This window comes from Aphis gossypii, chromosome 3 (genome assembly GCF_020184175.1).
Source record: "Aphis gossypii isolate Hap1 chromosome 3, ASM2018417v2, whole genome shotgun sequence".
Lineage (NCBI taxonomy): Eukaryota > Metazoa > Arthropoda > Insecta > Hemiptera > Aphididae > Aphis > Aphis gossypii.
In genome coordinates, this window is record NC_065532.1 from 20,088,414 (window position 1) to 20,107,153 (window position 18,740).

Below are 18,740 nucleotides of genomic sequence, written 5' to 3' on the forward strand. Positions count from 1 at the left end.
TCAGAAAATATGAGTTGGAAAAAAGTCAAAAGTTCTTTTATGTGCTTATAATATATGTACTATGTATTGTAATAATTGCATGTTTTTGTCCAAATGATACTTTATTATAAACTATAATACATTTTTTATCTACTTTAAATTACAAAAATATATTTTTTATAAACAATTAATTTTTAAATTCTTTGCAAATGCAAAAAAAATCTATATTTCTTTATCTTATTATCATTTTTTTTTTTTTTAATTTTGTCTGTAAACGTTGTCGATTATTAAGTTGTTCTTAATATTACTGAGTTTTATTATACCTTTAATTTTACATCATATAATATTATATTATATATGTTATATATTTTAGCCTGTTTAGAAAATAATATTATAATATTTATAACATATTCTAGTCGTCAAAAATAGTTCGTTGTCTTTTTTAAAAATATTAAATATTAATGACGATTAAAATTAATTATACACGTAGAAAGTACTTCCAAAGAATATTTATCAAACAAATAAAAACATGAATCAAACTACAAATATATAAAAATAAATATTACTTTCGAACTTCAAAAACATAACTAAAACACACCATCTACAAATATTGAATTATATCATTAATTGATTTCGTAGTAAATTATTGTTTAAGTAAGTAGAAAAACAATTTCAAATAGAAACATGAACAAATGAAATAAATGGCGTTTTATACAATTGTATGCATACTGCTTTACAATATTTTAAATATGATACTTCGATTGTAAATAAATTTATAATATAAAGGTCGAATCTTAAATCTATAAATATTAAATATATATATATAATTACAGGGAATAATTTATTTGCAACTTCTTTCTAAAATGATTTAGTAATAATTGATAAAAAAATAAAATAAAAATATTTATACTTAAATCTAATATAATGGGATGCTGCGCTGTGAGTATAAATATATTATATTATGTAATATAAAAACGCATTATAAATCCCAGAAAAATGATCAAATATACTATAGGTATATATATTACACTGATTGCTAGTATACACTTTCTAAGGAACCGAAAGAAAACGTAAATAATTCCCACGTATTTTTCATCGCGATAAAATAAGCGTTTAACTGATTAAATTTCCTTTTAGACTATACAACATCGTAATTGAAATTCGATAAAATCTAAGACGTGTGATTTTAATTTAATACTTCAGCGATTTGATTTTTGTCATTTGGCGCTCTTACGTACAACGTTCTTGTGTGATAATATTGTTGTTAAAATTAGAATTATTGACATCTTTGAATAATATTTTTATTTTTACTCATCTAATGATGTATTAAAAATCAAATCAACAGCACAATAGAAAATAAAAAACGAAGTTCTTAAACACTAAACGTGAAAATTAAATGTTCCGCGTCCTATAATCTCTTTACCGTTAAGATTGGACACACTGATCGACATTTCGCTTTAACGTCTTTGTCGGAATGCGTCTTTGAATACGTTATGCTTTTTTTTTTGTAGGCATTATATTCGGCCACTCCATTGACAGTGGTGCCTTCGATCCCAGCAAGACGAAACCCTGGACCGCCTGTGATAGGTCCCAGGCCAGCCCAATACAAGTTGCCTCCACCACCACGTGCGACAAATATCTACGCGGGAGATCCACCGATTGACCGGCAAACCATTAGAGGATGCATTGAAGACCATCCCAAAGACGTGGTCGTTGTCCAACAGCAGCCACACCAACCACAACAACCGCAACAACCGCAACAACCGCAACCGCAACCGCCACAACAACCACAGCAGCAATCGCAACCACAACAACAACCGCATCTGCGCGCCAGAAGATTTAAAGTACCACCGCCTATAAAATGCATTTCCGAACCGCTGGACGGTGGTAGCCGCGAGAGTTACGAGATGATGACACCCGCCATGACCATGTCACCCAATAGACAGGTGAGGTAATATGGGTACAGTAGTATTTCGATTAATATTATATTTGAAAGTTTACATTGCAGAGTCTTTTATTATGTATATTTCCCAAAATGTAAGTACTTTTTGGAAAATCCATGATTTGTTCCATTACATTTCAATAAATTAAGTAAAATTATTTGTAGGTTTATATGTTTTAACTTTATAATCGGATCATCATAACTTTTTTTTTGTTTATTCATTGATATAACATAGTTATTTAGGCTCTAGGAAAAGTAAATTAAAATGCGTTAAAAGATCTTTAAAATCTATTCTAGGTATAATTTCTCTAATACTAAAAGCCTTATTTATATTAACACATTCACACAATAAAGTATTAAAAAATATTGACTTAATAATATTAGATCAAAAATACAATCAGTTGGTATAGTGCATTTGAATAGTATTAGGTAGTTTGTACTCATGTGATTACCATAATAGACTAGATCGAAAAAGAGATTTTAAATTATACAAATCAACGGTAAAACAAATCTTACTTAATTTCAATCAAATAACTTCAATTTTACATTTTTATGTAAAAGAATATCATAATATGTTTCTGAAAAGTTAAAACCATTAAATACCTACAAACAAATTTACACCTCTTAGGTACCTAATATAAAAACCAAATGGAAATGAAAATATTTTTGAAAATTTATAGAAGTAAACTTGGTTATCTTCAAAAAACATTCCAAGCAAAAAGCTTCCCAAGTTAATTACAATTTTTAAGGATAAGCTGATAATCTTTAACAATTTATATTTGTTGAATAGAATAGTTTTCAGTAAAATCCTAATTTTTTTAATTTAAAATAATTAATAAATGCAGTTTTTTTTATTCTATTTAACATTATTTTTGGCATAGGTATGTGTTTATATTTATAAACAAATTTATTAAATAGTTAATTTTGTAAATATAATAATATACAGGCAAACACTTGGACTGTGACTATTACAATGATTTCTATCTATCTATTTTACGGCTTGTCAGTCACAAATATAAACCAAATAATGGATAGTCAGGCTAACTCACGTAAGAAAAAAAATGTTTCATTTTGATATTACAAGATGGAAAGTATAGCTGTATAGGTATATGCATATCGTATTTAAAACTCAGGTGTAATTCAATATATTTTAGTTTAATGTTGGTATAACGTAATAATGTATGAAATTAAAATAGTAATAATTTATTAGTCACTAATTAACAACAAACTATAACAACATAACTTTTTAATGTAATATGATGAAAGTAGACCGATCGGTGATCATCACATATTGAATATAATGGACATTAAAAAATGCTTATTTTAATGTACTAATTTTAATGTAAAATTCCTAACATGGATATTCGTATAAATTTAATTTATTCTCAAAATTAGGTCATATTTTATAATATATTATATCAATAATAGATATTTGCATAAAATAGTCTTTCTATAATCGATGGTGCAGCTAATATTTGTTATACTCTATCGATTTTTAAATGGGCGAGTCTACGATTCAATATCTGTGTTCAATATACTAATTATTTTGGATTAAAGGCATTGTGATTTTTTCAAAAAGTATCATCAGGGTGTTAGATTTGCTATTATTTTATTAAATATAATTTAAAAACAGTTTTTTATGTATCATTATAAAATATATTTAGTCGGTCCCTAAAATAATATAAATTGTATATAAAATTCAAGACTGGGTACTGACCCTTCTCACAGTATAATAATAAGTTAGATAATGTCAAACTAACATATATATATGTATAAGTTATTACATATAATTAAATATGTATTTTTATAAAACAACGTAGGATAATGTAGGATGCTTAAGATAATTTCATATCGTACACGTGTGTTTATATATAGCAGAGCAAAATTCAAATTCGGAATTTTTTATTCTAGTTTTTGTATATTTGAAAGAATTTTAAATAAATATTTTTCAAGATAATGAAATGTTTGTTATTTATACAACATGATTACAGGTATATAATATAACTTAAAAACACATAACCTAAGAGGGAGGCTAAGCACGTCCTTAAAACGTTGGATGAATGAGTTCCTTCAAATATCACCTTAATCCTCCAAACCTGATTTTCGACAATTCTACTATAATCCTACACATGTTATTATTAGTTGTTTTTACATCCATATTAAAAAATAATATTATGTATCATAATAACGTTCACAGGACAGCGGTCATTGGAGTGACTCGTTCAGCGTCAACTCGTCGCCCGGCTACTCTACCAAAAGCATGGAAACCCCTCTACTGTCATCACATGCCAAATTGATACCATCCAGATCTAACAAGAAACGCTTCATACTAGACAGGTATGTGGTGTGCGATCAGTGGAATGGTCGGGCTAGGTTTTCACCGGCTAACAGCGGCCCGATAAGCTCCAGCAGCACAGCCGAGCTGACCAAGAGTCATTCGACGCCAGCCAGCCTGCAAGCAGTAGTAGAATTTAATGAAAACTCACCTAACTCGTTGCAACACCGGGTAAGTATATAATTATTATCTTGATTTAGATCGGTCTGAATTAAGTATTTTATATTATCTAAGTCACACGAAAAAAAAAGATATTAATGCATAAGAAAATAAATCCAAACACGGAAAATTGTTATGGCGAAATGCCAAAATCATGCATTTGCTTGGCTAAGTTTTGGAACGATAGAAGCTACTGTAGGACGATTAATTGAAGACTTTTTTTAAGTAATTTATTTCACAATTAAGAAGCATTGTTTTTCTGTCGTTCATAAAAACATTTATACATTCATAATAATTGTTGGTATTGTTCTTATCTCTCTTGTTTGAAAAAAAAATAATAAATACGTCTGGAAAAAATGTTTAATTAAAATGCTTATTATTGAGGAGGGTGAATGAACGAACAAATTACACTGCATATTATGTATTTGCATAAATAATCCTATATGATTATATAATAATCTATATATGTATTTATTGAAGTGTAAATATTATTTTTAAGTAACATATTATAAATATTTATAAACTATCAATAATTAATCAATGTTAAGTTTTAATAATACACAACGATATCATTAGTTTATTGACCAAATATATTTAAGCAATAAAATTATTATTTACACTGCCCATTTCATTGTCTTTTGAATATAACTACTTTGAAGTTAAAAAAGTATTTCATTTAAACTAGGTATAGCTTCAAATCAATACTATTTGTGTTTGATATCAAATTTGTATTAACTGCATATCTATAGCTTAATGAAACTCCAAAGTATTATTTTTATCAAAAAATAAAAAATAAATAAATGTATAGAACAAAAATTATATAACTGTGACAAAAGATAAACATTTTTGGCAATGTTAGTATTTATAAAATAAAAATCAAGAAGCCTACAATGTATGTAAATATGGAGGTAATAATAATTATATGTAATTATGATTTAAGTTTATATAAAGGATAATATATTAAAACATATATTTAGGTAGATATTGTAACTAGTATTATTATAACCAACAGAATCTTTCATGATTTTAGGGTACCAAGGTCGTAAAGGACCGACAGATAATTTTTTCAAGTTAATTGATATTAATGTGTATCGAACATATTACATAGCTAAATGAAGTTTGGTCAAAATAATTATTTTCGCTTACATAGACAATATTATGGTCATAAATCGTCTAAATGTTTAATAATAGTAAAAAATCAACTATCAAATTTTAATGAACTGTGAAATATTACAAAATATTACGTACGCTTTTATGTGTGGTTTGCCCTTATAAAGTCTTTATTTATCGATACAAATTAATACAATTGAGGTGTCTGTGTATTCGAGCTAACTTTCAAAACGGCTCAACCGATTTTGACTGAAATTTTCACTAATAGGTAGAAGACTCTGCAAGAGTGATCTGAGATTTATACATTTGGTCCAAAAAAATGAATCCTTATTAGGTATAACCCATCAGCGCTAAAATAAAAAGGTGCGTTTATAACAATAATAATTTTAAGCCAAATTTATCTGCACATACTCGTATATTTTGTGTTAAAAATAATTTATAAATTTATAATAATTAACAATTTTGTTTAATTTATTTATTTAACAAATTATGTACAAATATAAATTATTTTCATGTTTTAAATTAAATTGTTTGTTTCAAAAATTAAAGTAAATAGTACAATTTTTTATTTTTTTTAAATAATTAACAATAATAAGTATTTATTATGTTTTTTTTTTTTTTTTTACACAAATTGGCATTAACCAGTGATCTATGCTAATTTTTATTTAGAAAGTTAAACACTTTATAATTGTGGCATACATATAGATTTGATTCTCAAAATTAATGTTTTTTTTATACATGTATGGTTGCTGCCATTGGTCAGAGGTTGAACAAGAAAAATAGAAAATTATTTTTATTTAATTTGGTTGCCGCGGACAAAAAAATCTTCTTTTAAAAATATAATTTTGTTCGTATACTAATATTTTTATCTCTGCATTAAGTAGGCTAGTATAGCTCAGTATTAAAATAACCATGAAGATTTTTGCAGAATTTGTTTGAAAAAGCGTGTAATGCATTAAACACAGCATAGGCGGTGACATTTATAATAATATGTATATTATATGGAAGATTTTATTATTTATTCCGAAAAAGTTTGCGCTTGATCGATACGGAAAATATTGCCATCTTATAAACCATTTTGTTAGTAATAAAAGTTTTAAAATAAATTTGTTTTAGATCTTTGTTTGATTAGTTTTAATGAATATTTAAAACGACTCAACTGAGTCCATATCTATATATTGTGTATATAGAGCGTTATAATATTGTGGCACATTAAAAAAAAAATATATGTGTGGATAAACATTTTATAATTTATAATAATATTTTGATCTCGAAAAAATATAAGATATATTATAATACGCATAGTTAATAAAAATTCGACCAACAATACATTTTCAACTTTTCTCGGTTAACTGATGTTTAATTAAATTGGTTGAAATACAAAAATAATACATTTTTAATTGAATAGAGATTTAATAAACATTTATTAAATTAACAAAAAAAAAAAAAATATATAAAATGTATAATTTACAATAAAATTGCATATGTTATAAATTATTTACAATTATAATAATTTTTCTACTCAATGTTTATGTAAGGACTAAAAAGTAATTAGTAGACAATAATAATTACTAAACTGAACAGTTATGCTTATGATTTTAGTTTATAACAATATTGCATTATTGCTCATTTAATTTTTAAAAAACGTTTTGTACTACGTATGTGTAAAATAATATATAATATATATATTTTATTAACAATTATTTGTTTCCATTAATGTGTATTTTTCTAATATAAATTTCTTATAGTTACAAAATATGTTTAAACGTGTATATTATTTGAAATAAACCAAAATAAATTTGGGATTTTATTTGACAACTAAAGCAGATGAGAAGTGTTTCTATTGTAAAAATAACTATACAAACAGTATAAACATCACTGTATACCTACCGATGTAATTAGACGTGTTATTAGTCATTTGGACATAATGACACAGAGTTAAAAATAATTCATTGCTAAACATTATATTTTATTATGTACCGAAGCAGCCTGATGACGAGCTATCATAAGTTATAATAATATTATAGTTATAAGTGGACTTCCTTTATCTTTGCCAATTTCTCGAAAAAACTGATAGCTTTGCGTCTTTGATGTACACAATGTATTCATTTTATGCACATCATACCTGATGATAATATTCAAATAAAACACAATGATTTTGACGGAATTTACGACGTGGTTATTAATTGGATTAAACGGATGACAGCCGTAAAATGTACGCGACGCTTTAGTAACATGCTGGCTATATGGTTTATGCGCAAGTGCGCAACAAGTGGCCTTGCGTATACACAAACACATTTCACGTATTGCTATTGTTATTTTCCGAAGATCAAATAGCAGAAATAAGCTTTATGTGGAAATCTTCTGAAAGCATATTATATTATTCTGCGGATTCCGCGTAAGAGCCTTTCGTCCTCTAGGATCGATAGGCGCATATAGTGCATAAGTATAAAAAGTGTTATATCAATACCACCGCCGTTGAGGCGTACGAGCATTATATAATAATATTCTCTACGAATTTCAAGATTTATAGAATTTAACACATCATAATATTATGTACATCAAACACGTGTCATATAAATTGTATCAAATCAATAACTGTATACGGTTTTCAGATGATCTGTAGAAAATTCTATTAGTATTAAATACCGATCATTGATTCTTATTAGTATAATGTTATTATTATTATAGAATATTAAATAGCGATTTTGGCGTTTCCTAGTCATAACAATATTAATTATGACCTAAAAGACGATACAAAGACTTTTAAATAGGAAATTTGAGAGGTCAAATCCATCTATATATTTTTTTTTTTTTTGAGTTACGATTATTCAAAAAATGTACATAAAAACAGATTTTTGATAAGCAGTTGTTTATTTAGAACAATACAAAACTCCGATTAGGTTATGTCTGAAATTTTTTTCCCTCATATAAATTGTACGATAAATATTTTTAAAACACTCAAACCATTTCTTCATGGCTATTCGTTTGACACCTATTTTTAGGAAAGCTTAATAAGATAGCTTAAATTGCGAAATATAACATGAATGGTATTATATAACTGAATAATATAGTCTCAATTAAGATATTGAATTTAAGAGGCGCTTGAATCTTCTTATTCGGTATAATACTAAAATCGTATTTTGTTTCCTTTACATAGGTCATGTTTTTTTTCCATTCAATATACTTTCATACAAATGTGATGCATATGAAATTGATACGAAATAATTGTTATATAATATTGAATATATGATATTATATGAATAAAAATTAGGTAAATATTTATTCATTTATTATTCAGTATTTATGTATTAATAGAAATATGTAATTTTTTCCGGAACTTTTTCCATAGTAGGTACTTATAATATTAAAAGGTCAGCAGATTTTAATGTACACCAAGCTACAAATAAATTACAATATTAGTTATAAATTATAATATGTTGAAATTTAAATCAGATTTTGGTTCATTTATCAACGTTAAGATGCCAAAACCGTCAACCGGAATATTAATTAATTATATATTATATAATGATAATAATAATAATTCCAGTACCTATTAATATACTTTATAGTATATAGTAATAATTTATATTTCAGTTATTAAAATGTTACGATTTCCCATCATGTAATGAAAGTTTTGGTTATTATTTTTACTTCCGTATGCAATATTTTATTTTTCCATCACCACATTATCGCGATTTACTGAATATTTCAACTCTGAATACACTCGACTGCGGCAAACGTTTTAATTACTTATGTTTCTTCGCTGTTTGCACGAAACGTCTAACGCTACATTATTGTGTGTACACCGCCGAATAATGTGTACATACGTACACCATATATAGTTTAAACTATTTTATCACTCTGTGATTGTATATCTAAATATTTGTAATACAATTTACAATAGTATTATTAATTATATATTGTATGCGACATAAGAGCTTTCTGCTTTGGATACGTACCCATCCGATTTAAATCACACGCAAGACCAAATTAAAAATCAATTATCAATTGGTACACCGTAAAGACTTAGTGAAACATTTTAAATTTAACTTCAAAACAATGTTCATAGTTGTATTGGTAAAATGATATATCTTTGTAGGTACTATACAGAAAAAATAAATATATATATTTAAGACTAATAAATTAATAATAGTGTAATAATGTACAATACATAATATATATATAAAAATATCACACATTGTATTCTTGGTTACTGAAAAATTATAATTTATAACTTAGATCGTTTTCCTTGCTTTTTCTTTTGCAAATTATTATTAAGGTTTATTGAAATAGATCAATTTCAAATTATAATTTTCTGAGTATAATATAATCAACGATGTTAAATTTTCTTGAGTCTGACTTGTTCTATACTTATAAAACTGAGATAGTTAAATATAATCTAAGAGAGATTAAAATAATTGGGAATAAATCCTGTAATGATTTTTCGCAAAATCATTAAAATAAATTCAATGTATCATTTTCATTAAATGATGATTTACTTAAATTTAAAAACGTTATTGATAACTTCTTTTTCAATTGAAAATTTAACATCATTATTAGAGGTAGAAATAAAAAATGTTAATGTTCTTTTTAGACTCTCTATTTAGATCTAGTGGACAATACAATTTAGATATATAGAAATATAATTATAATTTTATTTTTTATTTTTAAAACCAATTTATCAATAATGATAAAATTAATTTCACTTCTCATTTCGTCTTTACGTTTATACACAATTTCTTTTTTACTACCATTATAATTATGAAGATAATATATTTTTTTTATTCTTTCGTTTTTTTTTTTTTTTTTTATATATTATGTCTTATTAATTTTTCAACTAGTTATGTAGTTTTATTTTTATAAAACTCAATATATGTTGTATAATATAGTTCTCATTTTCACAACTCCAATTTTAAATTACAAACTTCATAAAATTGTAATCAATTATTTGAATATAAATTTAATATTTTTCATGATATTTTATGATATGAAATTATGAATATTTTTAATTTTTATAATCGAATATCTTCTAAAATGAATTATTTTATTTGTTTCATCGCATTAAAAAAATAATATATTTAGCTTAAATATTAACATACCAAAATCAATGGGTCCGGAACATTGCCTTTCCCGTTACCCTTAATCCAGACTTGGTTACATGGTATAAAATAATATAAGAATATACAATATTATTGCCTATATTACTTGTATTACCTACTTTATAATAGAACGAAATTTTTCGTCCAAAATGTATTATGAAAAATAATTTAAGACAATGGGAAAAATATATTTTAGTTGTTCATACAGAAATATTGTTTTATTAGTCGTTTAAATAATTTTATTATTATAAAACTATTTATATAGCTATAAAATTATATTTAGAAATAGTTGAAAAAAAAGTATCTCTAGCTTAAAAAAAACTATTCTTTATAATAATTATATTTTAATTGTCTCTGAATAATATATAATACATATTATAATATCATAGAAAATATTTATCTTTATACATGTTAACAAATAATCGTTAACGTTTCTCAAAATTATAATCCTTACTCGGTTACTTTATTAAAGGCGTACAGTAAATGCTAAAGGTCGTAGTTAAGTTTAATATTATTATTATTATTATTAATGACATAAATCGGGTATTAAAATCACAAATAATATTAAATATTCAGATATTCGTAATTCAGGTTATTCATTGGAGCAAAAGTAATACAATCTCGTGGATTTGTATCCAAAATGCTCACTAAGTCGATATTTTGATTACATTTCTTTGAAAAAACTTGAAGTTCTATGTATATTTTTTCTGATCGTTTTAAAATCATGCGCAAAAAATGACAAACATTTTTAGAAATGTCCATTATTTTGTCCTGTAAAAAGAAACTCATTTTTAAATAGTCTATATTATATGAATTAATTGTAATTTCATCAATTGGTTCACTTTTAGCATATTTCGTTATATAATAGTATATTTGTAGTCATTTACAGACACATTACTTGTACCATTTATAATATGTAATTTCAGACCATTCAACAAAGTAACACGTAACATATTTATTAATTATTTTTGATTAAATTTAGTTGAAATAGTATACGATCGTATTATTAAATTCGTACCTACGTAATATATTTATTTACCACAAACTACTAGGTATACATTTTAGGTCATATAAATTATTATACACAACGATAATACAAAAGCAAGACATATTATAATGATTATGTAATATTATAGAATTATTAAATTAAATTATCGAAATCTTCTGTCATAGGTACGTTGATAACTTCAAATTGGTCTATACTGCATAATACATATCCCTTTAGTGTTTTGTCCGATTTGTAGCATTTGTACGACACAACAATACTTTATATTATATTATTTATAACATATCAAATAGTGTTAGGTTTTGAGTAAAAAAACATTGAAGCATACACCGTCTTAAGGTTTAATTTTAAGGCATCGGATGACTCGAAGGAATAATGCAGATGTTTATCGACTATCATGCCAAGGTTTCGTAATTAAATACATTTTGTGTCTATGATATTATTATACATAAATATTAAACATGACTAGAAAATCAAGATTATCTATATAAGTATACTTTGATTATAAATTCACATAATCGTAACAAGTAACAACTATAAAATGTACCTATAAACTTATATTTGTAATGTTTTTGTTTAATAACAATTATCAGTTTATCACATAGGTACCTATATATTTTTATAAATAACTTTAAATTATGAGCGGAGCAATAAATTTATTGAATTTATAAAAATCTATTTTGTTTATGAATACACGATAAGAAGTAAAAAATGCTTCAATTTTCAATTTTGGGGGTGGTTTTAGATAAAAGTTGGATCTAGTGTGTAGTGTTTTAAAGAGATCAAAATTAAAAATTCGCAATACTCTTTCTTATAATAATATAATCAGAAAAAAAAATAAACAAAACATTATTGACTAACAGAGACTAGTGTAAACTAGGATCAATACTTGAAACAGCGAAATAAATGTATGTAAAAATATAATTAAGAATAATAATTATCTACCTATTGTAAGTTGTAACATTATAATATTATGTGTATGATGTGTAATTTCACAGGTATTGGGGACTGAAGCCATTGATGTCACTGAAGTATTTATTCGGCTGCAAAGGCGGCAAGTGGTATACAACATCGCTATCCTGATATTTATTACAGTGCTTTTGATATGTTTTGTACGAGGTAACCTAAAAATAACATAGAAATATATAATTATACTGAACTGATTTTATAATAGGGTTTTGAACGATTTTTAAGTTCATTCGTTATGCTTAAAATTTACAAGAACAGCAAATTATAAATTGTATTGAATGTAGGATAAATATATTTAGAAAAATTTACGACGATATTTTTACAACACATAATACAGCATTGATATGATATTGATATTAATCAAAATTTCGACCACTTTTATGTATAACAAAATAAAAAATAACAATTAACAATCTAATCGTAAAAGTAATCAAAAACATTAGATTTAAACTTTAAAGATATTTTTTGTTAACTTAGAATAGGTCTAGGTTTTTTCAAAATTGTTAAAGGCACGCTTGCATTTTTATATATCAACTAGTTTTTGAAACGGCATTTTCATAACTTTTTTTTTCTTATGAGCAAAGTCTGATTTTTCAGGTAGTATGATATACTGATATTTATAAATTCAATTTATTCGGGTGACTAACTAAAATACATACAATACAATTTATTATTGATGTAGATCACAATATTATGGCAAAAGTCGTAATAACTACGACAATGTTACTTAAGTGGGTACAATGAGCACTTAATGTTTTTCCGGTTCCGGCTTTTGACCACGACTTTAATGACATAACATAATATCATTGGACGTTTTGATAATTTTCGTGTTTCCATAGTGGGCTTGCCAAGCAGTGGTGACGGTCAAGTGTCCGTAAGCAAAACGGCATCGACTATCATGCGAAACACAAACGCTGTGGCCTCCGCAGTCGACTTCAATAATAGCGGTTTGCCATTCAAGACCATTTCCGTTGACGCTGACCTTTCGTCGGCGCATGTTGCCACCACCGATCCGTCATCAAACATGACAGGTAAAAAATAACATGAAATATATTATATCACATTATTATATTTACATATACCTACCACAGTCACGTATATTATATATCCCAATGTAAAGTATAATCAACATATTGTAGCAAAACCATCCATTCTTCTACACAATATTGGAATTCCCCAGGTTTTCCGTCGTCCAAAATTATTTACCAACATCTTAGAACCCGAGATCAATTCAAAAACACAGTTTTTGTTATACAATATGTTCTTGGACTTTTAAAAATCGTTCCTAATGTACCTATGATATACCATTATATGTAACGCACTAACTCAACTCAATTTATTAATAATAGCATCTCACCAACTATTTGAACGTCTTTTTCGATAATGTTGCATCGACATTTTTCATCTAATAATCCAACGAAATGAGCTTTTTTGTGAATTATTATGACTGCTGTGTAATATATGTATCTATTATAACCTATAGGCGCACTATAGTTTACAGCTATACTACTTATATGTATGAAAATAATTTAGAAACTTTATGCTTACGTGTATATAATATATTGGTAGTATAAGGGATACAATATCAACAATTATTGTTTTTACCTTGAATGTTATTTATTTTCAGCTTTTGCTCCGAAAAAAAATTACGTTCCGATCATTCTACCGAATCCTCCGACGGTTGAAGATATGTACGACGTTGCCATTTTCAATCCTATGTATCCCATCGTCAACTATCCCAAAAGTAATTTAAACTAAAAAAATAATATATCTTTTTTCACAATCGCACACTGTATGGTGTATATATACACAGTATAATGTAGTTGTATAATAACAAGATATTTTATATTCACTCGGATGTGCATGCAATTTTGTAATTGAAAATATAATATATATATACATATATTATAATATATGTTTACGAGTTTGGTTTGGATTTTTCGAATTTGTATCATATCATACACATATTATTATAAACGCAGTCGCGGGTATGTGTTGGCAAGGCAATATTGTATCAAAGTTTTCATTATATCACAGAGTCATATAATACCTTTTGGATTTAGTACTCCAATCGATTGAAAACCACCAGTCGGGTCTTATAATAATATGGTATGTAGATAATATAAAATCAAACAGACTACTGTGTAAAGTATGTTTACGTATAATACGTATATCGATATGGGTATGTATATGCAACATAATCACGAAAAATATGTTCGCGAAAACCGTAAGGCAACTACCCCGACGAAAAATAATAGTATTTATTAACGAATCGTTAACGCTGTTGCAATAATTATGATATTCTCTCGGAACAATTAATTTCGCATAATATTGAATTGAACAATAGTTTTGTTAGGTCATAAGAGGGCAAACGTCGAACACAAAAGATTAGTTTACGATAAATTCCGTAACGCCACTGTAGCGCATTCCGGTATTGTACAAATATATTCATGATAATAAATAATGCATAAAATGTTGTAATTATAAATTATTATAGTATATATTTTTTATTTGTTTCTATTTCTATTTTTGACTATGATCTCATTCACTGGAAAAAATTCAACTATCTTACATCGAAGGGAGTTTTTCTCATATATTTCACTCAAATGCATTACAAATAATGATCCCGTATCAATAAAAATAATCACCTTACGTGCAGATAAAATTAGTCCATAATAATAACGATTAGGTTTAATGTCATTAGCATTAGAATTTTATGATTTTCAATCTTTGTTCTTGTATACATATACGAATAATTATAATTTATATCATATACAGTGATCCACCATGCATGTTCCCTTTTTTTCAACTTCAGTAACTTTGTTATTCAAACTCGCATTGTTGGAATATTTAATATATTTTAAGATTGTTGAGATATTTTTGTACTATTTAAGGAGTCTTTCGTGGCAATACGAACTTCTGTTTTTTAAATGAAGATTTAAACAGTTAATTATGAATTCAATTAATTTTGAAAAAATTTCATAACAAAATAGTAGTTTTTTTATTGATATTAATCTATCAATATTTATAATTTATGAGAATTATCCATGTATAATTAATACTAGATCCGATAATACAACTAATTTATATTTTTGTAAAACCGTTTTTAAGAACTTTTATCCTTAAGAGAACGCTACACCGAAAGTGAAACGTATACAACCAATTAAAATTTACTTATTTGAATTTTGAATTAGGTATTACGATTACCTACATCGAAATTGTTGAAAAATGATCCATTAGATAATTTTCAGTGAAGAAAAGAGATTTTTATTTTAAAACAGAATTTGTACAGCTGCAAGACACTCTTTAAGTAGTACCTACAAAAAATCTCAACATTTTGAAAATGTGGTCTTTAAGAACCTTATATTAAAAATTTAAAAAAAATCGAATTTGAATAAATGCATTATTAAATTAAAAATAATGAGGGTTTGCATTATGATTCTCTATTTATTATAAAAGTATCAGTATAAAATAAACCTATAAGCAAGTATATATCCTGTACGATAGTTGTTTATAAAACGATATTATACGAATTTAAACGATATCGAAAAATCCAAAATAAACTTTTGTCGCACTTACTTATTGTATAATAAATTAAATTGTAGTTGTTTAATTGCATAATATATTTAAACGCAAACCTATTGTCATGATAATTTAATATTTCCGTGTGCAGCGTTTTAGTCCCTATAAACATAATCGTAATAATATCGCCGACACTGTAATATAATAATTTATGATAAAAAATATGACTCATTAAATATAATATTATAATATTAACTAAAAAAAAAAAAAATACAACATCATGTGCCAAACTGTAAAAACCCCAATTTCAGGGCAATACTTTTATTCAGTAGGTACTTGTATCCTGTAAATAATTTTAATGAGATAAAAATTAGTTCATTATAATCAAGTTACTCAACGGTTTACTTTTTTTTCATATATTTATAACATTAGTATTTGACCCTCACGAGAATTTCAATAACGTTTTTGGTGCAAAATTATAAAGTTATTTTTCGTTTAGTTTTTTTTTTATTCTACAGAGTTAAAAATAAATGATATTATAACACAATTAATGTTTTTAATTTCATCATTAAAATTTACAAAAAAATATATAAATAAATAAATAAATATATTATTTATACCTTTCTTCTCGTGAAAAAAATATCAAGTACATTTAGTAGATTTTAACTAAGTCTTATTTCTCTTTCTAATAAATAGAACTAAATACTAACGAATTAACGAATTAATACCAATTAATAGCCAGCTAATTAAACAACTCTTCTAATCAACCCTGTGTTCCGACAGTAAATGGTTAAAAATATGATGCACACGGTTTTATTACGTTATCATTATAATTATTATGATATGATAGCAATTTAAATATTTTATGTTATGTAGAATGATTAATTGGTCACACACACGTTATATTTTATTTTCGTCACTAATGCACAATTTTACTGCACAGGCACTTGCCTACCGTCTTTTTGTCAAAACGTCACATCCACCTTACCACAGTACCTGTACAATATACCTTACAAGACAGAATACGTAATTATTATTAAAAGTTATTGATATCAGATACTACTCGAAAGAGAACATATAAATAATATTGAGTGTATGTGTGTATATAATATACAATGTACTAATTATGGTGAAACCGTAACAATAAGCAGCTATTAGTTTTAGTCACAATTCGATGAATATTTTTATACAATTTTCAAAAATATAAGACACGCATAAAATTATTAACCGTTTAATTGAAACACTGTCAAACAATTTACATTCAGTTTCTACAACAATTAGTTCGTATATTATTATCTTGAGACATGATTTACATATTAGAGTCCAGTTTAAAACGAGTAGGTATACAAAAGTTATCGTCGTTTCAATTACAATTCTGGCCCCTGTTGGAAATAATATAATATTCTAAGACCGACGCCGTTTTATATACATTATATAATGTTCTCTTTCGATTTGAGTTACGATTGGATTGTACTTTGATGTCAAAACAAACATACACTAATTAACTAAACTTACTTCTGTGGTATAAAAAGGATCCCAGAGAGTTGATAGCACTGGAGTCTGTGGTAAATGTCCGTTGCTACGAGTTGACGGCACTGTACTTTTGTGCACTTCTTGCGTCCAAAGGCTGTGGAGACCGCAAATTGAAGCCTTGTCAGTCGCTTTGTAAAGGTATACAAATGTATATAAGTACTAACAATTAATAATATAGTATACCTATTGTGATTTCTTTGAATGTAAAACACTAATTTTCTAAGTCAATTTTTTTGGTTTAAATGATAATATTTTTTTTTTTATTCTTTTAATAACAAATAATATTTAATTGTTTATATTTTAAAGTCAAAATAATACATTAAATATAGAGTCAGATTTTATTTTACAATATTAAATCTTCGGCTCAAATGTGAAAATAGTATTTTAAGCATTTCAATCTTACTAAAATATTGGTATTACAAAAATAAGAAAAAGTTAGAAACAGTATTTAAAACTAAAAAAAATATATTTGCTTTAAAATGTGAAAACGAAAAATGTACGAAAATTTATCGAGTCCCATTTATTTTATTTTTAAAATAACTTAAATGAATAATAAATAAGAATAAAAAACTATAAAATAGTTTATAGCAAATATTTATAAAATTAGATAGGAACTATAAAGTAATTGATTGAAATAATTATGCTTAAAAATCACAACATCTATAAATAATAATATTATTATCCACGTTTCCTGAGTTTCCGTAGTAAAATGTTGTGGAAAGCAGAATACTCTGTACAACAATATTGACCACGTCTATATTAATTGTTCAATTTTCAAACCACAGAGACGATTCGAAGCTGTGGCTTCTTTTTTGACATATTCGAAGCGTACCACGAACACCGAGACTGCACACAGTTTCCAAACGATAGTAACAACCCGAACACGTATTGCATCGGACACCGGGAAGTAGTCAACGTCAGAAAAATGAAGCAAAGAGGACGTGAGTAACAAAACTTTTACTGTATATTATATTAATAATGTTATTATTACTACACCTATAACATAACACATAAGTTACTCGAGTTAAGAAAGGTTATAATATAAGATTTATGGTGTATGAATACTTTGCAGAAAAGTCAGAA

At 25.9% G+C, this 18,740-nt stretch overlaps 1 protein-coding gene across 2 annotated transcripts in view; it reads left to right on the forward strand.

Annotated features, from left to right (window-relative positions):
• LOC114126365 (atrial natriuretic peptide-converting enzyme-like) overlaps positions 1-18,740 on the forward strand; it is a 155,501-nt gene that overhangs the window by 101,999 nt on the left and 34,762 nt on the right. For both annotated transcript variants that reach the window (XM_050204353.1, XM_027990301.2), the window contains exons 4-11: positions 1,491-1,925; positions 4,119-4,427; positions 12,632-12,752; positions 13,442-13,633; positions 14,230-14,346; positions 17,068-17,150; positions 17,657-17,795; positions 18,443-18,598. In XM_050204353.1, the coding sequence (XP_050060310.1) occupies positions 1,491-1,925; positions 4,119-4,427; positions 12,632-12,752; positions 13,442-13,633; positions 14,230-14,346; positions 17,068-17,150; positions 17,657-17,795; positions 18,443-18,598 (1,552 nt within the window). The remainder of the gene's footprint in view (positions 1-1,490; positions 1,926-4,118; positions 4,428-12,631; positions 12,753-13,441; positions 13,634-14,229; positions 14,347-17,067; positions 17,151-17,656; positions 17,796-18,442; positions 18,599-18,740) is intronic.